This window comes from Thunnus maccoyii, chromosome 5, assembly GCF_910596095.1.
Source record: "Thunnus maccoyii chromosome 5, fThuMac1.1, whole genome shotgun sequence".
NCBI lineage: Eukaryota > Metazoa > Chordata > Actinopteri > Scombriformes > Scombridae > Thunnus > Thunnus maccoyii.
This window is the reverse complement of record NC_056537.1, coordinates 3,908,888-3,930,803: the sequence shown is the minus strand read 5'-3', so window position 1 is coordinate 3,930,803 and position 21,916 is coordinate 3,908,888. Positions and strand designations below refer to the sequence as shown.

At 40.4% G+C, this 21,916-nt stretch overlaps 1 protein-coding gene across 4 annotated transcripts in view; it reads left to right on the top strand.

Moving 5' to 3' along the window:
• LOC121897083 (carbohydrate sulfotransferase 8-like) overlaps nucleotides 1-21,694 on the top strand; it is a 91,055-nt gene extending 69,361 nt beyond the window's left edge. For 3 of the 4 annotated variants that reach the window (XM_042411370.1, XM_042411373.1, XM_042411372.1), the window contains exons 3-4: nucleotides 17,686-17,726; nucleotides 19,257-21,694. In XM_042411370.1, coding sequence (XP_042267304.1) covers nucleotides 17,686-17,726; nucleotides 19,257-20,327 — 1,112 coding nt within the window. In that variant the 3' untranslated portion in view covers nucleotides 20,328-21,694. Of the gene's footprint in view, nucleotides 1-10,555; nucleotides 10,843-17,685; nucleotides 17,727-19,256 lie in introns of those variants that run through there. The other variant, XM_042411374.1, reaches the window with a different exon arrangement.
• The last annotated feature ends 222 nt before the right edge of the window (nucleotides 21,695-21,916 follow it).

Genomic DNA, 21,916 nt, shown 5'->3' with positions numbered 1-21,916 from the left:
TGGGAGGAAATTTAGTTCCCGTATTCAGCATCCTTCCAAACACCGCTGCTGTAATCTCCTGCACATTCAGGGTGAACGCACTAATACAAAAAGTCTACTGAAGATTTGAATGTGTGTCACAGTTTCAAACGTAATCTGACTTTGGAACTGGAAATCCTCGCCGCAGAGGGGAAACAAAGAACTCCCAGAAGGTTCAATCTTGACTGTGATTAGGCAGAAACCAATCGAGCGGCGGGCTGAGGACATGCAGAGGGATTCATTTCTCTGCGGTGAAATATCACTAAGGACCTCTTTATTTCTACTCGCTGATGCAAAAGCATCGAGGCGCCGCCGCCGCCGCCAACCTCAGCAAATATGAAGCCAGCGGACCACAGCTGAAGACATTATAGAGGATGTTTGGTAGCACCCGTGAGCAAGCGGGGGGGTAGGTGGGGGGGTTGATTATGTTCCTCCTGCTGCAGCACGTGGCTCTTATCTTAACAAGATCTGGCGAGCATTTGTAAGATTTATGTTTGGTTGAAGGATTAAGACGTTAAACAGATCCACGGCCTTTACCGTGCAGGTATATTAATCCCTGTGAAATTACAGTAAGCAGCTCCTGAGGATTTTCTGGCAGTTTTGACACCTCGCTCAAGCTTTAGATGTTGGAAAGAGCTGAAGTTGTTTTTTTTTGGTGGATCCGACCTCAAATCTCAGACAGATCCTGGCACGAAGCTGCTTCAAAGAGCTTCGACTCCTGATTGTGTTTCAAATAAATTGAGCCTTGACTAAAGAGGGAAGTTTGGATGTTTGTTGTTTAATTACAGTATTTAATTCTGTCAGAATCACTGTTAAATGATAAGGCGATTTTTTCTGTTTTTCTCATGTGCGGAGCCAAACCAACCGTTGATTGATCTGTGTGTATCCAAAGCCTGATGTATCTTATTCCCTCTGCGCCGTAGACCTCAGTTGAGACGTGTTCCTTCATCTCTGCAGACCGTGGTTACTTTAGTTTGTTTAGAAACGGCTCCAAAGACTAATAAGCATCAAGTTTTCACTCTCTGGAAAGTATTTCGGTGTCAGGAAGAGGCCATGCTCGATTTTCACACTCGTCGCATTGAGACTAAAGTTATATTTCTGCTGAACAGAGACGGTTTTCAGTGTGATCAAATATAAAATATATGCCAGATCCTCTGATGTGGTCCAGATGTCCTGAGCTGTTTGTTTGTTTTCTGTTGGCAGAGCAGATTTGCTCGGCTTACTGTGAGAACATTAACGTGCATCCGATTTGAGTCGTTTCCTGGTTTTGACCCTATTCAGGACGACTTCTGCTGCGTTTTATCTCTCTGCAGGATTTTTAACTTCTTCACGTCATTGTCAGAAATGCAACAAGTCATCTAATCTGTGGTTTGTCCAGGAAGTCAAGAACGACACATATAAGTGTTTTCTGATCTGATGCCCCTATCAGCAGGACCACATCATCTGTCTGCACCTTCCAAGAATATCAATACAAGTAAATTATAATACAAAATTAAAATACAAGTCATGTTTTACCAAATGAGTATTAAGATAAACTGCTGTAACTCTGTTAGGCCTCGCTAATGAGGATCTGGATCTGCATTTGAGCAACTGAAAGCAGCAAAATATTAACATTTTTACTTAAAAAATGACTGAAAATGATTATTCGATTATCAACATAGATGCCGATTAATTTTATTCTTCAATGAATTCAAAGAAATAGACAAACGTATTGAAAACATGCAGGTTTGTAGTTTCTCCAAGCCTATCAAATGTTTTTCCAGTGTTGAACCTAATTCCTGATCCTGGGGTTCAAAGGGTCAAAGGGTTAATATGTTTCAGGTGTCTGAGTTCAGACTGGCTGCTGTTAATCTCTGTGAAGCTGCTCTGGTCGGTTATTACGATGTGATTGTGTTTGATGGGATTTAAAACCTCTGAGTTTTCATCTCTCTCTGTTAGAAAAGCTGCTGTGTGTCGAGAACATGTTTAAAGGGGTCATATTCTGCTTTTTGTGATTTTCTGGTCATTTATGTACTGTTATGATGTCAGATTGTGGTCAAATTTCCAAAACTTGAGGTCAAAACGTGTGTAGAAATGTTCTCTGAAGGTCAAAAGTCGGGGCTTCAACCTGCTCTGAACGCTTCGAAGTTTTTTCTACCTTGCCGATGAGCTGCTGTCAGATTGTCTCGGATGCCCGATGCTTACCTATGCCCGAACGATCATCCGTTCTGTAGCCTCGGTTGCTAAGGTTGTTGCTAAGGATTTTCCGTGTGTTGTTCACGTTGTCAACTCTCATATTTCGGCTTGAACATGTACAGACGTGTTTAAGAAGTTGACATTTCAAGTAAAGAAAAAGTAGTGAAATCCTGCTACTAGAGTTTGTTTCATAGTTTGTTGATGTCAGTCGTGACACAGCTTCCTAAAGTTAACCAATCAGAACGCAGGAGCTAAAACAGCCTGTTTGAGACAGAGGCTGAACTGAGAGGCTGCATAAAGGTCCGGTATAAGATAAATAAGGAGTTTTTAACTGTAAATCATGCAAATATATTCCAGTAGAGCCCCAGATTATATAAATATAAACCTGGAAATGTGCAGAATATTTCCCCTTTAAGGTGAAAAAAGCAGCTTCTGGCTGTTTGTTGATTTTAAAAAAAACAACAAATAAATGTTTTATAATTTCATGCTTCAGGAGAGATTTTGATGTTTCAGGTTTCTGAAATGGACCGTGAGAGTAACATGAAGTCAGTCATTTAGTTTGAATGTGTCCAAACAGGAGCTGATGTTGATCCCAGAGGGACTCTCAGAGTTATAGACCAAGCAAGATGAGTTTATATTTGATTGTACACGGTCCTGTGAGTCTGACAGGGCCACTAGTGAGCCACTATATGGCCAGAAGTATGTGGACGACCTTGGTCTCGCAGGGTTTAGTCTGATTTTAGTTCCAGTGAAGAGAAATCTGCAGCACAGAATATTTAACACCAGTTTTTATCTCTTTCCTGCTTCAAACACCGCCCCCGCACACACAGCTCCATAGATGTTTTTTTGGTCTCAGATTGTAATTCATTATATATATTTGTTACAGATTAATATGACAATTATTTTCTTGATTAGAAAATGGTGAAAATTGTCGATCACTGTTTTAGAAAGGTGACGTCCTAAAATATCTTGTTTTGTCCAGAACAACAGTCCATAAAACATAACAAATCGATTTAATTTACTGTCATAGAAGACTAAAGAAACAAGACAACATTCACATTTAAGAATCAGAGAATTTGGAGAAGCAATCATTCAGTTATCAAAATAGTTGGCTATGAATTTTCTATCATTGCAGCTCTAGTTTACAGTCAGGTGACGCTGTAGCGAGGCTTGTTTGTCTACAGGTGTAACGTGGGGGGTGTCCACATACTTTTGTCCATGTATCTCTTTTTTTTCCTTTATGATCCTGTGCAGGGCTGCAACTACTGATCATTTTCATTATCGATAAATCTATTTTCACGATGAGTTATTGCGTCTAAACGTCTTCAGTTTTGTGTCTAATGCTCTTATTCGACCTGTGACGTGAGCAGGTGATGTTATACCATAAATAAATAAACACAAGTTTCAAGTTTTAAGACTATAAATAATAATTAATATAGTATAAATAATGAAAAATGGCCCATTATAATGTAGTTAAATACCCGAGGCGACGTCTTCACATGACTCGTTTTATCTGATCAACAGTCTAAAATCCTCTAAACAGCAAATATTTAGCATTTTACAAAACAGGAATATTAATTTTCTGTTGATTGACTAATTGATTAATTAGCTAATGGTTGCAGCTGTTTCCTGTGTGTAAATCACTGAGCATGTTGTTCCTGTTGGTTTTGTAAAGGTTTAAATAAAGGTTTAAATAAAGGATCAATAACAATAGTGGAAGGATCACCTGCTGTTTTAATCTCTTGGGGTTATGACACTCTCAAGAAATACTGTCTTACAAAATAAAAGCTGAGAGCAGTATTTTCATTTTGAGTGTGCAGGAAGCAGAGCAGGAGGACCGCAGCAGTAGCTGCAGCAGCAGCAGCAGCAGCAGCTATCCTCCTCATGCTATCATTAGCGCTCTACATTCCCAGGTCACCCCGGCCTCAGCTGTGCTACGCCACGGCTGCCGGGGATTGGCTGCAGCAGGTGTTGAGCTCAGCAGGCTGGGTAATTAATTGGGTTCCTGTGGGAGGCAGCGCCACCGCCGGTCCGGGTCAGGAGTCAGTAAACACACCTGTACGACCCGAGAGCCGCACCGTTCTGCTTTGTCCTCACTCAGCTGCCGTTCAGCTAAAGTTAGCACTTCTCGGGGAAAGCTGTCGTCAGAAGCACTTTGCGGACTCGCTGAGGCAGGAGAGGAAATCGGGAGCACAATGAGACGAGAGAAAGGAGAGAGTGAGGTTCACACAACACAATGGAGGAGAGTCTGCACGCCGCTGCTCTGCGGATCTGCGCTGCAGTCCTCACATGAATCTGCTGCTCGTCACACCGTCCCTTCACACCTCGTATCCAGATTAGAGGTCCTAATAATCTAGATATGATTTAACCTGATTACATTTACACCTGCTATTAATATGTGTCTCCAGGGATGCGATCACTCCGTCCAACTCAAACAACTGAACGTCACATCCTCCTCTTGTTTACACACGTCCAAAAAACACAACAAATAGAAAGATGGCAGCTATCCATGAAGCTTTTGTTTGCTTTTAGAAGCGAGGGAAGAGGCCGACACTTGGTCTCGTTTTGACTCCATCCACGAGTGTCATGACTATCCAAAGCTTTCTTGCTGCTTTCCTGCTAGTAGCTGAGCATGCTAACTGGCTAATGGCTGCTACCTCACTGGTTTACCCATGTAGTTGTTGTATGTTTGTATGTTTGTTGTTGTTGTGTGTTCAGTGGGGTCACAACACATTTAAAACACATTTTAATGCAACATGTAAAGGGAGTCACACTTCCAGTGGTGGAAATTAACTAAATTCATTTACTTGACTACTGTACTTAAGTATAATTTTGAGGTACTTTTACTTTACTTGAGTATTTCCATGTGATGCTACTTTCTACATTTCAGAGGGAAATATTGTACTTTCTACTCCACTACATTTATTTGACAGCTTTAGTTACTTTTCAGATGAAGATTTGACACAATGGATAATATAACAAGCTTTTAAAATACAACACATTGTTAAAGATGAAACCAGTGATTTCCAACCTTTTTGTCTTTTGACGTCTTACAAAAAGCAGTGTGTAGTCGGGGTCACATTTCACATGTCTATGAGTTGTTAACAGCTCCACCAAATAGTGATTTTTCCCTCTAAACTTCTCACATGCTTTCATTTCAATAAATGTTCAAATGATCAAATATTTCAGCAAAAATCAAAGATTAGAGAAAAAGTCCAAAAACTGAAAACAGATTTGAGGATCTGAGAGAAAATATGATCAGAGAAGAGTTTAAAATGAGGGATGCACACTTGAACCTAAACGGATCTGATATCAGAGCTCGTCATTTCTTTTTCATTTTAAAACCTGGAAACTTGGAAACGGAGCCGATCAGAATAATTCTTTGTGTAGAGAAGCGTAAATAAACAATTATCAGTTTTTTGTTTGCTTTGTTGAACTCCGTGAAGAAGAGATGAAGAATATTAAAAAGAAGGAAAAAAAGACAGTAAAGGAAATTTGTGATGCTGAAAGTGTTCAGTAGTTTAGAAAAGAGCTGTGTTTATGTTATTATAAATCCCTCCCTTCTTTAAATTCACCACCTCACTGCAGCAGCTGCAGGTCTAAATCTTTTCCTGCTCACAATCATCTGCTGCCCTGCTCTTTCTGAAGCAGCTGTCGCCCGACTGACGAGAAGATGAAAACTTTACCTCTGTGTTTAGGATGCACCTGCCGACACACCCCGCACCCGCACCCCCTCCTCCTCCTCCTCCTCCTCTTCCTCCTCCTGCGCACACAGACACTAAAACCAAACACACCCTTCTTCAAAGCCTCCGCTGAGCCAGGAGCTTCAAAAATCTGCAGCTGCTTTTAAATGTGTTCACGCACACACACACACACACATGCACACACACACACACATGCACACACACACACGCACACACACACACACACACACTCGGTGTCAAATCCTCTTTTTATTACATGCGTCCTGTTTATCAGGAATGTTGACAGAGCAGCAGTTTCAGTACAATTTCAGTTTGAAACCAAACAGCCTGTAAACATAATAACACATAATCACAGAATGAACTTAAGATATAACATGTTAATATGTGAGCTTTAGAGGTAATGCTAAGCAGTGATGGAAAGTAACTAATTACATTTACTGAAGTACAATTTAGAAGTACTTTTACTTTACTTGAGTATTTCCATGTGATGCTACTTTATACTTCTACTCCACAACATTTATTTGACAGCTTTAGTTCCTTTTCAGATGAAGATTTGACACAATGGATAATATAACAAGCTTTTAAAATACAACACATTGTTAAAGATGAAACCAGTGGTTTCCAACCTTTTTGGCTTTTGACGTCTTACAAAAAGCAGTGTGTAGTCGGGGTCACATTTCACATGTCTATGAGTTGTTAACAGCTCCACCAAATAGTGATTTTTCCCTCTAAACTTCTCACATGCTTTCATTTCAATAAATGTTCAAATGATCCAATATTTCAGCAAAAATCAAAGATTAGAGAAAAAGTCCAAAAACTGAAAACAGATTTGTGTATCAGAACTTTGTTTTTTCTTCTTTCCTCTCCCATTAATCATCTTACGACCCCTCAGATTTATCTGCTGACCCTTTGGAGGGGCCCGACCCCTAGGTTGGGAACCACTGGACTAAACTCGCTAACTGTATATAAAGTAGTGTAAACTAGCTCCACCTCCAGCAGCTACAACAGTAACATGCTGCTCTAACACTGATGCTTCACTATTAATAATCTAATGATGTCATATATAATAATATATCAGTCAGAGGGACCAAACCACTACTTTTACTGCAATACTTTAACTACATCAAGCTCATAATACTTATGTACTTTTACTGCAATACTTTCACTACATCAAGCTCATAATACTTATGTACTTTTACTGCAATACTTTAACTACATCAAGCTCATAATACTTGTGTACTTCTCCTTAAGTAAGGGGTCTGAATAACTCTTCCACCACTGCTGGTAGGTGGATTTTGTTCCTCTTGGTCAGAGCCATTATAGCTGTTTTCTCCTGTTTTTACTCTTTATGCTTTATGCTCCCAAAATGTGGAACTTTTGCTTCAAGGAACCAAAAGTTGAGAGGTGGGAGGGAGGCTGACTTTTCCTACTTTCGGGGACACTAAAGACCAGTTACTTGGGGACAAAAACTGTGTCCCCAATTGGGAAAATGCTGATTTTTGGGTCAGTGGTTAAGGTCAGGGTAAGGGTTAGAGTTAGGCACGTAGTGGTTATTGGTTAGGGTAAGTCTCCAGGAGATGAATGTAAGTCTGTGTAACGTCCCCAGAAGTGACCTAAGTAAACGTGTGTGCGTGTGTGTGTGTGTGTGTGCGTTGGGTGTGTCAAATGCTGACCTACACGGAGGTCGTCCACCATCGATTAGATGCCAGATCCTGCTGCTGCTGACGGACTGAACTCAGAAAGCAGCCAAGTCAAGCTGACAGAGTGTGTGTGTGTGTGTGTGTGTGTGTGTGTGTGTGTGAATGTGTGTGTGTGTGTGTGTGTGTGTGGAGGTTAGGGGAGCTGCAGGAGCATTCGGCGATACATCATGGTCATTCCTGCAGTCTGTGCTCAGAGGCAGTTTTCAAACTGAAGGATTTCCTCTGGATTCAGTCGACAGTGCATCATCTTCCTCTGAGGAAGCTGCAGTGAATCTCGGCTCCGCTGATGTTTACAGGTTTTATTACTGTATGAAAATCAGTCAGGTACAGAGAGAGAAACAGGCTGCTCAACAATAAACATGTTTATTATCATCATAAATACCAACACAAATCTCAATTTAGGTTAATGTACAATCCGGTTTGTTGGTTAATAGACAGAACTGTGCAAAAGTTTCAGGTACTTTAAATGTTTAGATTTGTATCCATAATGTGACGCCAGCAGAGAGGCGTCTGATTGGTCCTGAATGTCCAAACATCCATCCAGAGTCATAAAGATCTATCTCCAGCTACAAGAACAACAAGGAATCCCCACAGAGTCCTGATCTCAACATCATGGAGTCAGTCTGAGATTAACATGAAGAGACAGAAGTAGCCGAGACGCCGAAATCCACAGAAGAAGAAGAACTGTGGCAACGTCTCCGAGACGCAGGAACAACCGACCTGCCGAGGAGAACTGCTGCTGTTTTAAAGACAAAGCTGCTCACAGCAAATATTGATTTACTTCCTGCTGTTCACTCAACTTTGGATCAAGTCAACTGATAAAAACTATTTATGACATTATTTTTGAAAACATCCTCACTTTACTTTCACTTCCTGCAACATTTAACCAGTTCTGTTCCTGACTCACAGATCTGATACTGGATCAGTGTTGACTCATAATAATGAATGTAACACTAGATATTAAAGGTTTTGTTTTGCATGTGTAAAGACATCTGTATGATGTAATGATGTAATACACTGGAACACAGTTTATTGCTTTGAACTAGAGTCAATTAGTTGATCAACAGAACATTAATTACCAACTATTTTGATAATCGATCAATTGTTTTTAGCCATTTTTTAATAAAAAATGCTGAATCTCTCTGGTTGCAGCTCCTTAATTGTGAATATTTTCTGGTTTCTTTGGGTTTTTTTATCACAGTAAACCAAATATTTTTGGGTTTTGGACAAAACAGCAACACATCTGAGGACGTGACCTTGGTCTTTGGGAAACATTTTTGACCATTTTCTGACATTTTATGGACCAAAAACCAAACAATTAATTGAGAAAATAGTCAACAAATGAATCAATAATGAAAATAAGCTGCAACAATTAGTCAATTAATTACTCACTCAGCAAATAATTATCATTTCTGAAAGCAAAAATTCCAAATATTTGCTGGTTGAAGCTTCTCAGATGTGCAGATATGAAGCTTTTCTGTGTCGTACATAGAGCTTCAACTAACTATTGTTTTCATTATTGATTAATCTGTCGATTATTGTCTTTATTAATTGATTAGTTGTTTGGTCCATAAAACATCAGAAAATGCCAAGATCACGTCTTCAAATGTCTTATTTTGTCCACAACCCAAAAATATTCAGTTCAGAGTCATAGAAGACCAAAGAAACCAGAAAATATTCACATTTAAGAAGCTGGAATCATTTTCTTCTTTAAAAAATGACTCAAAACGATGAATCGATGATCAAAAGAGTTGCTGATTAATTGAATAGTCGCTCTATGGCTCTACAATTATTTGGAGAAGTGAATAATCGTTTTAGTCAAAGTTTAAAGCAAAAATTCCAAATATTTGCTGGTTGCAGCTTCTCAAATATGAGGATGTGAAGCTTTTCTACATCATATATGACAGTAAACTGAATATCTTTGTATTTTTAACTGTTAACCAGACAAAACGAGACATTTGAAGACAAAACCTTGAGCTATAAGGAAGCTTTAAAGACAAAACATCATTGATAATAAACAGAATCGTTAGTTTCAGCTCTAGTTTGCTTTGTGTCGTGTGCAGCCGGTGGTGAATTGCAGGCTGGGTAATAAATAACCAGCAGAAGAAGAAGCGGCGGCGGTGGCTGACAGTCCGGAGCAGGGTGCTGCTAACCTTCGGTGTCAGGAAGCTGCTGAGAGGCCATCTGGAGTGTGTGCGCATGACTTTGTGTGTGTGTGTGTGTTTTGTGTTTGAGATCACGACTTTGCCTCTAGTGTGAGACAATGTGAAAATATGTGTGTAGCAGTCCTTTCTCTTTGTTTGCGCGTGCATGCGTGTGCGTGTGTGTGTGTGTGTGTGTGTGTGTGTGTGTTTCCTATTTAAGATTCAGTGATGCTGCCAGAGTTATTTAGAGCATCGTTTGCCTCCTGTTGAGTTCTGTCAACAGTGTGTTGTTTGCATCGTCGAGTCCTTTCACAGAGCAGAAACTCAAACAAACACCACAGGAAGGAAGTTTCATTCAAAATAAGAAAACTTCACATACAGTCTTATGGAGGCTCATGTTTGTAATGCAGCGTGAAAAGTTATGAAAACATTGCAGGGTTTGTTTGTTTGTTTGGGGGGTTTTTCACTCAAGAAACTCAAGATCCAAAAATCTCTGAGAGTGAGAGTTTTTACTGGTAGCCTGGGAAATACTGCGACTATAGTCTGGCTCAGTGTGAGCCGAGGAGAGCAGCAGGTGAGCCGGCTGTCAGTCACAGCTGTCAATCAACACCCACGTCAAAGCTATTATAAGTCTTCAAATCTTATTAACAGAGCTATAATTTCCAAAATGACCACCAGCATGTTTATTAGAGGGTCTGAATTTAGAGATTGAGACCAGAATGACTCGTTGAAAACAATGACTGACTCAGTATTTGAGGCTTTTTGAACGGGAGTCAGTTGGAGCGTCTGGTGTCTATCAGCAGCCTCGATCAGATCAATGATTCACAACGAGACAAAACGGTTTTATGATGTCACAGAGAAAATTGTAGCGGTGTGATCTGGTTGGTTGCAGAGCATCTGAAGCCGCTGCCTAGGGTCTCAAAAGACTTACCTTGTCAAACCGCCAAGTGCAGTTTAAGAGCAAATCAGGAAACAGCACAGGCCAGTACGGAAACATGGCGGATTTCATGGACAGAGGACGACCGGCTCATCCAACTTTTTGAAGAACAGCATTCAAAAACAAGGCCCTCTGCTCAATTGCAAGCTTCCTGTTTGTGTCCTGTAAGCTACGTCTTGTTCTTTTTCATTTACATTAAGCTAATGTTTATGTAGTAAGTTAGCTAACGTTAACAAACAAAACACCAGCTAAACAGTGGTAACGTTTAATCTGTTCTTAGATGCTAACGTAGCTTGTAGGCTATAAAAACAATCCACTTAATATAATGTATCAATGCAGAAGTAGTGTGGTATGCTAGTGTGTTGTTGCTATGGAAACAGTCGCCTGTGTCTGTTGTTTTACTTTACAATCAGACGTCTTGGGATTCTTTTACAAGTTGCATCCAGTCTCGTTATGAATCATTGGTCTGAACTGGTCCTTCAGCCTCAAGCTGTGATAGTCGCCGTTTGGTTTTTCCTCTTTCTGTTCTCACATTTCAAACATTTCTTTAAAATAATCTCCTCAATGTGACTGAACACAGAAACTCAAGACTCATCTGGATCATGTGACCATCATACATGTTTATGTTCTGACACCAGTTTTAATTATTTTACACTTTGTTTCTTACAAATCAGTTGGTTTTTTTCTCTGTTAGTTTTCACGGACGGCTCTGAATACTACAATACCCATGAGCCTCAGCTAGCTGTTGCTACGGAGAAGAAGCCAGCCAGCGGTGTAGCGAACTCAAAACGCTTTCTGGTTGCATCGTAGTCTTTAGCTTCAGTTAGCGAGTCACGTGACAGAATTTGAAGCTCTGTGATTGGATGTTTGTCAGGAGGCAGATTTTGTGCAATTTCCTTAATTATTAGTTGTTAATTAACAGTAGTCTGTTAATCGTCAACAATTTATGAAAAGCAGTGGATGTTTTTCCATGTTACCACAAAAAGCAGAATAGAAAAAGAACTGATTGAATAAACACTGACTGATATTCACTGTCGACTCAGAGCGGAGTGAACTTGTGTTTCATGCTTCTTCTTCTTCTTCTTCTTCTATTTTTAGTTGTGATAAATACTCAACATTATTACTGATGTTTCCTCTACAGCCTGCAGACTCTCACTTTAATGCTGCTGTTTATCATCTGTGATGTGTGAAAAGCATTATAATTCCACACAGCCGTGGAAATAAAAAGTGTGCGTCCTGGTGTTAGTTCAGTTATAATAGCGCAGCGCAGACATCCCTGATTGGCTGTTGACATCGCGGTCAGCTGAAGACGACGGTTGTACCAGCGTCTGGTTCCAAATCTGTTTATAATGATCTCAGTGTTGTGTCAACTTCTTCTTCTGCAGCACAAAAGGAAAATATTTCATATCACAAAGGCAGGAAGCAGATAGTGAACAAGCACAAATACTGATGGAAAAGCTTTGAAGTAGCCAGAAGCAGAAAGGGTTTATGGGAAACGTGGTCTTGGCTTCATTAATAAGTTTGGCATGAAACAAAAGCAGAAGGTCAGAGGAAGGTCAGGTTAATGGACAGTGATATATTGATCTGAAACGCACATGTTGGACCTTTTTAACTTGACCTTCAGGTGACCTTTAACCTGTGAACTTTTGCACCTGTTGTTGCTGCGGATGCCTTTTAAATGTTGAGAAAATACCAAATATATCTCATCGTTCTTTACTTTACTTTACTTAAAAATGTCAAATAAACAAAAGGATCAAACAGTTCAATAAAGACAAATCATGTTTGAGGCAAAGTTTCAGTTCTGTAATAAATGTTTGTGTTTGATAGTTGATGTAATTCAGCACCAAATGAGCAGCGACTGTAGATTCAGCTGAAATCTGTTTATGGATATTTTTTATGCTCTACTGGCTCCTGCGTGGTTTCATGTGATTTTTTTTTTTTTCCAAATGTGTTTATTTTGGAGAATAATTCAGCATTTATTGTTTGTCAAAACAGAAACGTTTCATAATTAGTTTCAGTGTGAGCACAAAAGACAAAGCAATTAGGAGCGTTCACTGGGGCAGTCGTACTCGGAGCCATTTATAACAAGAACAAGTTGAACTTTGTGAATTATTAACACTTTGATGAAAGTCTTTAAACTGAGTTAAAGCTGCAGCAGCCGAATGATAAATACATACAGGCCAGACAGATGTGTTTCTATAGCACAACCGATGCAGGAGAAAGTCTCAAAGAGCTTTTTAAAAGGAAATGGAAACAAACTTTTAACTTTATTTTCAGTATTGATTAATCTGTTGATTATTTTCTCATTTAGTTTGGTCTGTAAAATGTCAGAAAATGGTGAAAAATGTTTCCTAAAGCCCCAGATGACATCCTCAAATATCATGTTTTATCCACAACACAAAGATATTCAGTTTACTGTCATAGAGGACTGAAGAAACCTGAAAATATTCACATCTGAGAGGCTAGAATCAGAGAATTTGGACATTTTATTCTGAAAAAATGACTCATTGGCAATTCATTTAATAGTAGGCAGCTAATCGACTAATAGACGGAATAAAAGAAAGTGTGAACGTGCACAAATCTGGAGGAAACGCTGATATGAACCAGAGAATGAAGACATAAAATAAAAGTGATAAACATTAGAAGGCAGCAGAGGAAGCCAGAGTCAAAGCACGCTGCAGATCCTCTATTCATTTATTCCACCTGTGTGACTGAATGAAGCTTCACTGATGTTTGTTCTGGTCTGTTTAAAACTGTACAGGCAGGTCGGTCACGTTTCGGGCCGTTTAGAGGTTCATAAAGAAGAAGTAAGATGATGAATCCTGCAGCAGCTTTTCAACAAGCTGCAGTTTATTAAGATGTTCTCTTCTTTGTATTTTTTAAGATAATAAAAGTGTTGAGTTAATGTGGATGTTCAGATGTGTTAGAACGAAAAATAATCTGCATCTATTCTGATAATTAACTGTTTCAATCGCTTTTAAAGCAAAGATAAAGACGACTGCCAAACATTCTTTGCTTTGTATCGATGTAAACTGAATATCTTTAAGTTTCGGACTGTTGGTCTTACAAATTTCAATATAATACACTAAAGTACAACACCACCACTCAGAGTATTTGAGTATATAATAAATATTGCAATGGCTCTTGAATATTCAGGTGAAGGTGAGCAGGAAGATGATAAAAGATGAGTTTTTGAGTCTTGTGGGGAAACACACCTTGAACCGGATATAACATTTATTACACTGTTCCCCATCCACCATCAGTCACGCACACACACACACACACACACACACACACACACACACTTGGCCTCTCTATCAAAACCTAATCTCAGCTCTTGTGTCTGCAGCAGCATCTGTAATGCACACCGTCTCTCCTGCAGGCCCGCGGCTGCCTCTCCAGAATATTTCAGCTCGGCTGCACAAACAGGTTTCCCCTGTGTTGATACGAGGTTTAACTGTGGCGGATAGCAGCAACCTCCGCATTTAGCATCCAGATTAGTAACATGATCGTTTTTCTTTCATTCCTTGTATATAATATACAATCTCTGCAGCCCCATCCTGATTTACATGCAGAGACCAACATCTGCCTGACATGAAAAATATCCGAATATCTAAATAGCTGTTTACAATATAAACTATGTTCCTGCACGTGCTCAGTGGCGTCTGCCTTACACAGAACTACTCTCTTGAGAGTGAAAATGTCATCTCTGTTATTAGTCTTTGGAGCTGCTTCTAAACAAACCAGCATCACCAAACTCTTCATAATGAAGGAACATGTCACCCAGTGCAGCAGTTTCACTCACTGACATGTTTTTTAATAGTTTTTGGACAACAAACGGAGCTCCACAGCACAGAGGAATAATATGTTTTAACTCACTCCTCCATCCGCCGCCTCCTCCTCCTCCAGCCTCCACTCTGCTCACTGCAGACATGTTTGCCTCATTCTTTACTGATAAGGTTTCTGCCATCAGTATCCAGTTCTCTGAGCCTGACCGACTCAGTCTACTGCTGCTCTCCTCTCGTTCTCCCCTCTGACCGAGGAGGAAGTCTCCAAGCTTCTGCTGGACTCTCGTCCATTTGACCCGATACCATCCAACCTCCTACAGACCATTTCCCCCCCACACTTAATCCAGCAATCACCCACATCATCAGTTCCTCACTTACAATAGGAGTGTTCCCCGCTGCTCAGGAAACTCGCACTCAACCCAGCCCAGGTTGAAAAGTACAAGCTGTTTCACCTCTGCCCTTCTTATCAAAAATACTTGAGCGCACAGTCTTTAATCAAGTCTCTTAATTCTATGGCTCAGATCTCGTCATGCCTTGGCGATATCTCAGCATGGATGAAAGAACACCACCTGCAGCTTAACTTCTCTAAGACCGAGCTCCTCGTCATCCCAGCCAGTCCCTCTATACAACAACAGATCACCATCCAGCTCAACTCATGCCTATAAAGTCCACCCGAAACTTGGGCATCATGATCAATGACCAACTAACCTTTAAGGTTCACGAGGCCTTGATTGCTCAGTCATGTTGATTTGCTCTGTACAACATTAAGAAGATCAGACCCTACCTGTCTGAGCATGCAGCACAGCTCCTGGTACAGGCTCTCGTAATATCACACATTGATTACTGCAGCTCCTTACTGGCCGGCCCTCTTCCATGCATGTTCAAACTTTTGCAAATGATCCAGAACGTGGCAACACAGCTTGTCTTCAACCAGCCCACCATCCCTCCGCTGGCTCCCAGTTGCTGCCCGCATCAAATTCAAAACCTTGACAATTACTTACAAAACAGCAAATAAAACTGTTCCCACCTATCTGAACTCCCTCATTCAGGTCTACGCTCCGTCCTGTTCACTACGCTCTGCCAGTGAAAGGCGCCTGGTATCACAACAAGGCCCTAAGTTGCTAACCAGACTCTTCCCTTCTGTAGTTCCCCGGTGGTGGAACGAGTCCCTCTCAATCTTTCAGAAAAAGCTAAAGACCCAGTTCTTTCGCGAACACCTCACCTGATGGACTTATCCTCTACGCGCTGCCTGTTGGCACCAACATCCTATCAGACCTGAGCTTTGCTTTATGGCGCTTCCTCGCGTTGTTCTCTCCGGACTAGATCCTTGCTTATGTTGTATTAACTCTTGTGTTTACGTGGCTTTGGATGAAAGCGTCTGCTAAATCAAACTCTAACATTGTAACATAATATCAGCCTTTGGATACACAAACAGTACTTGTAAGCAGATCAATTCATTGTTGGTTTGGCTCTGCACATGAGACTTGTTGACAATAAGAAATATATAGAAAGTCAAAAGTCACCAACCTTAATTTAAACTTCTGAGCTTCTTCACTTGTTCCAAAACAGGAAATATGTAGTATGTACTGAGTATTGAAAGCCAGAAATCAACAGCTGCTTGGTTGGTATCTAATTTAATTCCCCTCCTGACATGTTTTAGGACATAAAAATACTCTGTGTGGAACAATAATGTGTGTCTGATATGTTTTTTTTCCAAAAAGAAGAGCATAATTACCACTTTAGAATCCCTAAAATGACATCTCCTTCCTCATTAAAAACAATCCTGAATCTATGAATATGCAAATACAGTGTTGTTGATTTCAAAAGTTTAACTACTAGACACAAGACGTCTCCTACGTCTCTGTAAGTCCGTTCTCAGTGTTTGTGCGCTGGAGGCTTCAGGTTTCCACATCACACTTGTGTAAGTTGAATATTGGACCGAGATCGGCTTCCAAACTAAACCAACCCCCAAAAAAATCTGATTTCCAGTGAGCACAAACAAAACTTTCAACCTTCAGTAGATGAAAGTGAAAACAACCTCTACACATACATCATTCTGCACAGTGAAGCTCGAACATTCAACTGTAGGAACAAGAAGAAAAACACATTTTTGAGTGACTTTAAACCTTCAGTGTGGAATTTTTACATATAAATGAACGTCCTTTACATTCAAGACCTAACGAGGTCACACAGTACTGATTAAGCCACCAGATAAATCTCTCTGTATTTCACAGTATAACAGAGTTTTTAATGTGGTGTTGGGTTCCTGCGCTGGCTAGTTGAATGCATACTGCGACTCTTCTAGACTTTACAAATGTTATCGGACCAAATCGAATCAAATTCTGACAGTGAAACGAGTCATTTCACAATTGATCCACTGTTTTACAGCCACAACAGTAGCGACGGAGGAGCCTATAATGTAAACATGTGTCGACAGTGTTTGTGTAATTAATCTCACTGCCAGAAGGGGGAGACAAAAGTCCTGCACTGCAGCTTTAACTAGATCAGGTTAATATTAATGTTTATTAAAAACAGATTATACTCAGACTAATAGATACACTTAATTTCAAGAAATATCAGATTAATCAATATAGTAAAAATAATTCCTGATCAGCTCTAGTAAAAAATCCACAAACTCATAAGTGAACCTTTGTCTATAATTGATTAGTCAATTAACAGAAAATGAATCAGCAACTTTCTTGATGATCAATTAACTGTTCCAAAAACTAGGAGATTTTTCAGTTTTCTGACATTTTATAGACTTAATGATTAATCAATAAATTGAAACAATAATCATTAGTTGCTGCTCTACTGAAGAATTAAAGTAAATCTTTTTAACATTTCTTTCTCCTTCAACTTTATCATGTTTTACTGGGTTTTTTTGTAAATTTACTTGTAAATTTACTTTTATATTTAATAATTTTGTACATGTGTAATAGAGGTGACGTTTATTATAATAAACTTTTCTCACAGGTGTCAGTCACAAACTCACTATTGATTAACACCCTCTGCTGCTCACTCTGTGTTACGTGTCTTATGTTCCAAAAATGCCAGAAAATGTTTGAAGCCAATCTAGGATTCAAACCAGCAGTTTCTCAATGACAAAGTATTTAAAGTAGGGTGAAGGACACGCCGACTCCTGAACAGCTGCTGTCTGTTATTATCAGCTGTCATCGGATGTCTTACATGTTGTTTGTCTCGTCTTTGTGTTCTTTGCAGGCATGAATGTCGTGGTGGCTCCCAGGTGGCCGATAGAGAAGGTGAGCCAAACTGCAGCTCTGCCAGATCTCAACAAACTGCTCCAACACAAGATCTGCACAACAGGGAGATGCTGCCACCTGCTGGACTGTCACAGCATCACAACACCTGCATATTTCAGTCCTGTGATGTGCAAATTGATATTTTTTATCATTTAAAACTTAAAGGACGGGTTCACGATTCCTCAAGTGTGTCTTAAACCAACAGTCAGGTGTCCATATGAACAGTGAAAGAGGTTTTCCTCGCTGTGATCATTCCTCCTGTTCATACTGGATATTAAAAAATCCTTCAAATGTGTTTTCAATGGAAGTGATGGAGGCCAAAATCCACAGTGTGTCCACACAGTCATTTAAAAGTTGATGTGAAGCTTATATGAGGCTTCAGCAGTCCGAGTTAGTCATATCAAGTGGATATCTGACACATTTACAGTCTTTTTAAGCATCAAATTCCCTCTTTGTGTTTCCTCGGACAGTGTTTCCCTGTTGAGCTGCAGGTGGAAGTATAGTAACAAAAAGAGGAACTTTGGCACTAAAAAGACTGTAACGTTGAAAGATATCTACTTGATTTGACTCATTTGGACGCTGAAGCTTCATATTAGCTTCAGATAAACTTTTAAATACATTTTTGTACAGAAGGAGGACTGTGGATTTTGTCCCCCATCACTTACATTGTAAGGTCATTATGAAGGGATCTAATGGTCAGTATGAACAGGAGGAATGATTACAGCAAGAAAAACAGGTTTCAATCTTCATTTGGCTTCCTGACCCGTCCTGTAACGACCTGAGATGGATCCTCTAAAAGAGTCAAAGACAATTATTAACAAATATTAACAACAATGAAAGCAAAATTAAAAATATAAAATGCAAATAAACACAAACTAGTGATAAAACCCTTTATCACAGTATATGTCATTTCATTAAGGCTGAAACTATCAACTATTTTAATTATTTCATTTTCATTGTATAGTTTATTCTATAAAATGTCATAAAACTGAAATATGAAGTATAATTTTGCAAAGCCCAAAGTGATGTTTTAAACCAACATTATAAATATATTTAGTTTGCAGCAGCTGATTCTCACATCTAGCAGGATGAAACAGAGAATTTGTGGCATTTTTGCAACGATTAATCGATTATCAAAGTATTTTAACTAATTGTTTCAGCACTAAATGTTTTATCACAATGTAAATCAATTGAGAAATTATTAATGGATAAATGACTAAACAGGAGTGTCTGTTTTTGGCAAATCCAAGAAATCTAAGTACTTCATCACAACAATGTCAAACTTAAAACAAAATAAAACATGTTCTGGTTTTTAACCAGTTTGACGTCATCATGACGCGTCATCCTCCATCTTTTATACACTCACATAAACTGGAGGAATCAACAGGCCTGATAAAGTTCAGCCAACATTTAATAAAACATCTGCTGTATATTAAAGGTGTTAAATAAAAGCAGGTGATACTTTTTTATGACTGAACCTTTAAATCTCTCTGCGTTCGTGTCTCAGTGTTTTGTCTCTTTGTGTTTCAGGATTTGGTGACAGGCAGCACAGCTGATGCAGAGCAGAGTGAAGACGTCGCTGCAGTTAAGCTTGAAAATTCTCAACCGTCTCTTCCTGATCGGTTATCTGACCCTCTTGAAGACGCAGTGGTCGGCTCCAAACAGCCGGTCACCAAACGCCACAGGAAGCTGCTTCTAAAGAGCAGCATTGTGTCGTCCAGCGCTCCTGCTGGCGAGGTTCAACAACAGCTGCTGCAGCAGAGACAGAAGCTGGCGAGGACGCAGGAGTCCCGTCGCCGCCTGCTGAGTGAGGTTTGTGCCAAATACCAGCCGAGCGTCACCGAACAGCTGGTCTCGCAGCGGCAGGTGTCGCGGGTTTACGTGGAGGACCGGTCCAGGCTGCTGTACTGCGAGGTGCCCAAGGCCGGCTGCTCCAACTGGAAGCGTGTGCTGATGGTGTTGGGCGGTAGCGCCGTCTCGACACGAGACATTCCCCACGACGTGGCGCATTACGCCAACCACCTGCAGCGACTTGAGAGCTACGACCGCGCCGGCATCGCTGAGAGACTGCGCTCCTACAACAAGGTGCTGTTTGTGCGAGAGCCATTCGAGCGGCTGGTGTCGGCCTTCCGGGACAAGTTTGAGAGTCCGAACTCGTACTACCACCCCGTGTTCGGACGCCCCATCATCTCCAGATACCGTGCCAACGCCTCTCGCACCGCCCTGCGCACCGGCGCCGGCGTTACCTTCAGGGAGTTTGTGCAGTACCTGCTGGACGTGCGTCGGCCGGTGGGGATGGACATCCACTGGGAGCCGGTCAGTCAGCTGTGTAACCCCTGCCTGCTCCGATACAACTTCATCGGTAAGTTTGAGAGGCTGGAAGAAGAAGCCAACTTCCTGCTGCAGAGCATCGGAGCGCCGAGGAACCTCACCTTCCCCGACTTCAAAGACAGAAACCCCCTCGCAGAGAGGACTTCCTCCTCCATCACCCAGAAATACTTTGCACAGCTGAACTCCACGGAGAGGCAGAAGGCCTACGACTTCTACTACATGGATTATCTGATGTTTAACTACCCCAAACCCTTCAAAGACCTGCACTGAGCTGTGCAGGAGGAGGAGGAGGAGGAGGAGGAAGGGGGGGTCTGAAGCCAAGTTTCTTTGCAGTGAAGAACTTCATCGCCTCAGTTATTATTTTTACAGTTGGCCTTCTTGTTTTTATGGAGGTGCACAGACTATGGCCCATAATGCACTGCAGCGCGGCCGCATCCAACCAACAGAACTGGTTTTGACACTCTGTTAACGCACCTGATGTGACAGGAACACGTCCGCCTCTGTCTGTTTTCTATGCTGCCCTTGAGACGTTTTTCAGGATGAACTCGTGTTCCTGTGAGCTTTAAATATGCACTATAGTCACGTTAGATGTGTGTTCGATGATTTTGTTGGTAAAAATCATTTTTTAAAAGGAGGTGACGGTTTTTATTTTTCTGATCAGCAGAGTGAAGTTCGAGGCTCATCAGAATAACGTCTGAACACCAACTCTGATCCACAGTTTTTAGGGTTCGTGTCGCGTCGTGTTGCCTTCTGGCTGCTGGAGCCAATCACAGCTCTTCTCTTCAAAGTCTGAATGTCCACCTGACGTCGCTGCGTCACGTCAAACTAGACAAAACAAAAAATGTAACAAAAAAAGCTGATGTCACGATGAAAATGGTGCTTTATAGAAGATTTGTTGGATCGGCGGATAATTTGATGTCGGACACAATCCACTGCACACGACAATATTTTACATTGTTTCATGTATGAAATCCTTCACGCTGCGTACAAAATATATAAAATATTAAAATCTATCTAATTGATTTTAACTTCTTCTCATGCTGCTATGTATTTATGATTATTTCTTGCCATTTAGATGTCACATCATCAAACATGTTAGATCTTGTAAGGACTCGGGCAGCTGCGGTTGGGACCAAATGGATACAAAACTCTCAGTCAGAGAAACAACTATTAGAAAAATTATTAAATTGAGGGACAAAATAAGCCAATTAATCACACAAATCACAAAAAAGGTGGTAACACTTAATTTTACAGGTTCTTTAATTTTGTTACAAATTCCTGGAAATTTTCTGAGTAATTTGCAGGTATTTAACAGTTAATTTTTAGGACATTTTACAGAGAGGATGGTGCAATTTGGTATAAATTATAAGAAAAAACAGAAAAAAGTGTTAAGTTGGTTTAGTTGGTAAGTATCCACTCATTATATTTAGGTTCTTGCTCCATGACACAACTCTCTGCAGGATTCATCTTCTCTATATATAAATAAAAGTTTTAAAACCTTTTGATCTCGGCTGCATCTGTAAAGAGGCTACAATCAATTTTTCATGACAGCAATATATAAAAGGACAATGCGTGATGGCTCGTAGTGATGAACCTACAGAGAATTATCAGTGACTCTGCAGCTCCTCTCGGTTTTCGGAGCTTTATAGTGAGTTTCAACTCATTGTTTATCTGCCCGGCTGCAACTTTACTGTTTTGGTTCACTCTCAACGCTCTCATAGTGTCGTTTTCAGCTGCAGCAGGCAGCTGTTTTCAGAGAAAAAGCTTTAAGAAAGTCACTGTACACTACCTGCTCAGCACCAAACAGACACAGTTAGCTGTAGACTAGCTGATGAACATAGTGGAGCATTTAGCAGCTA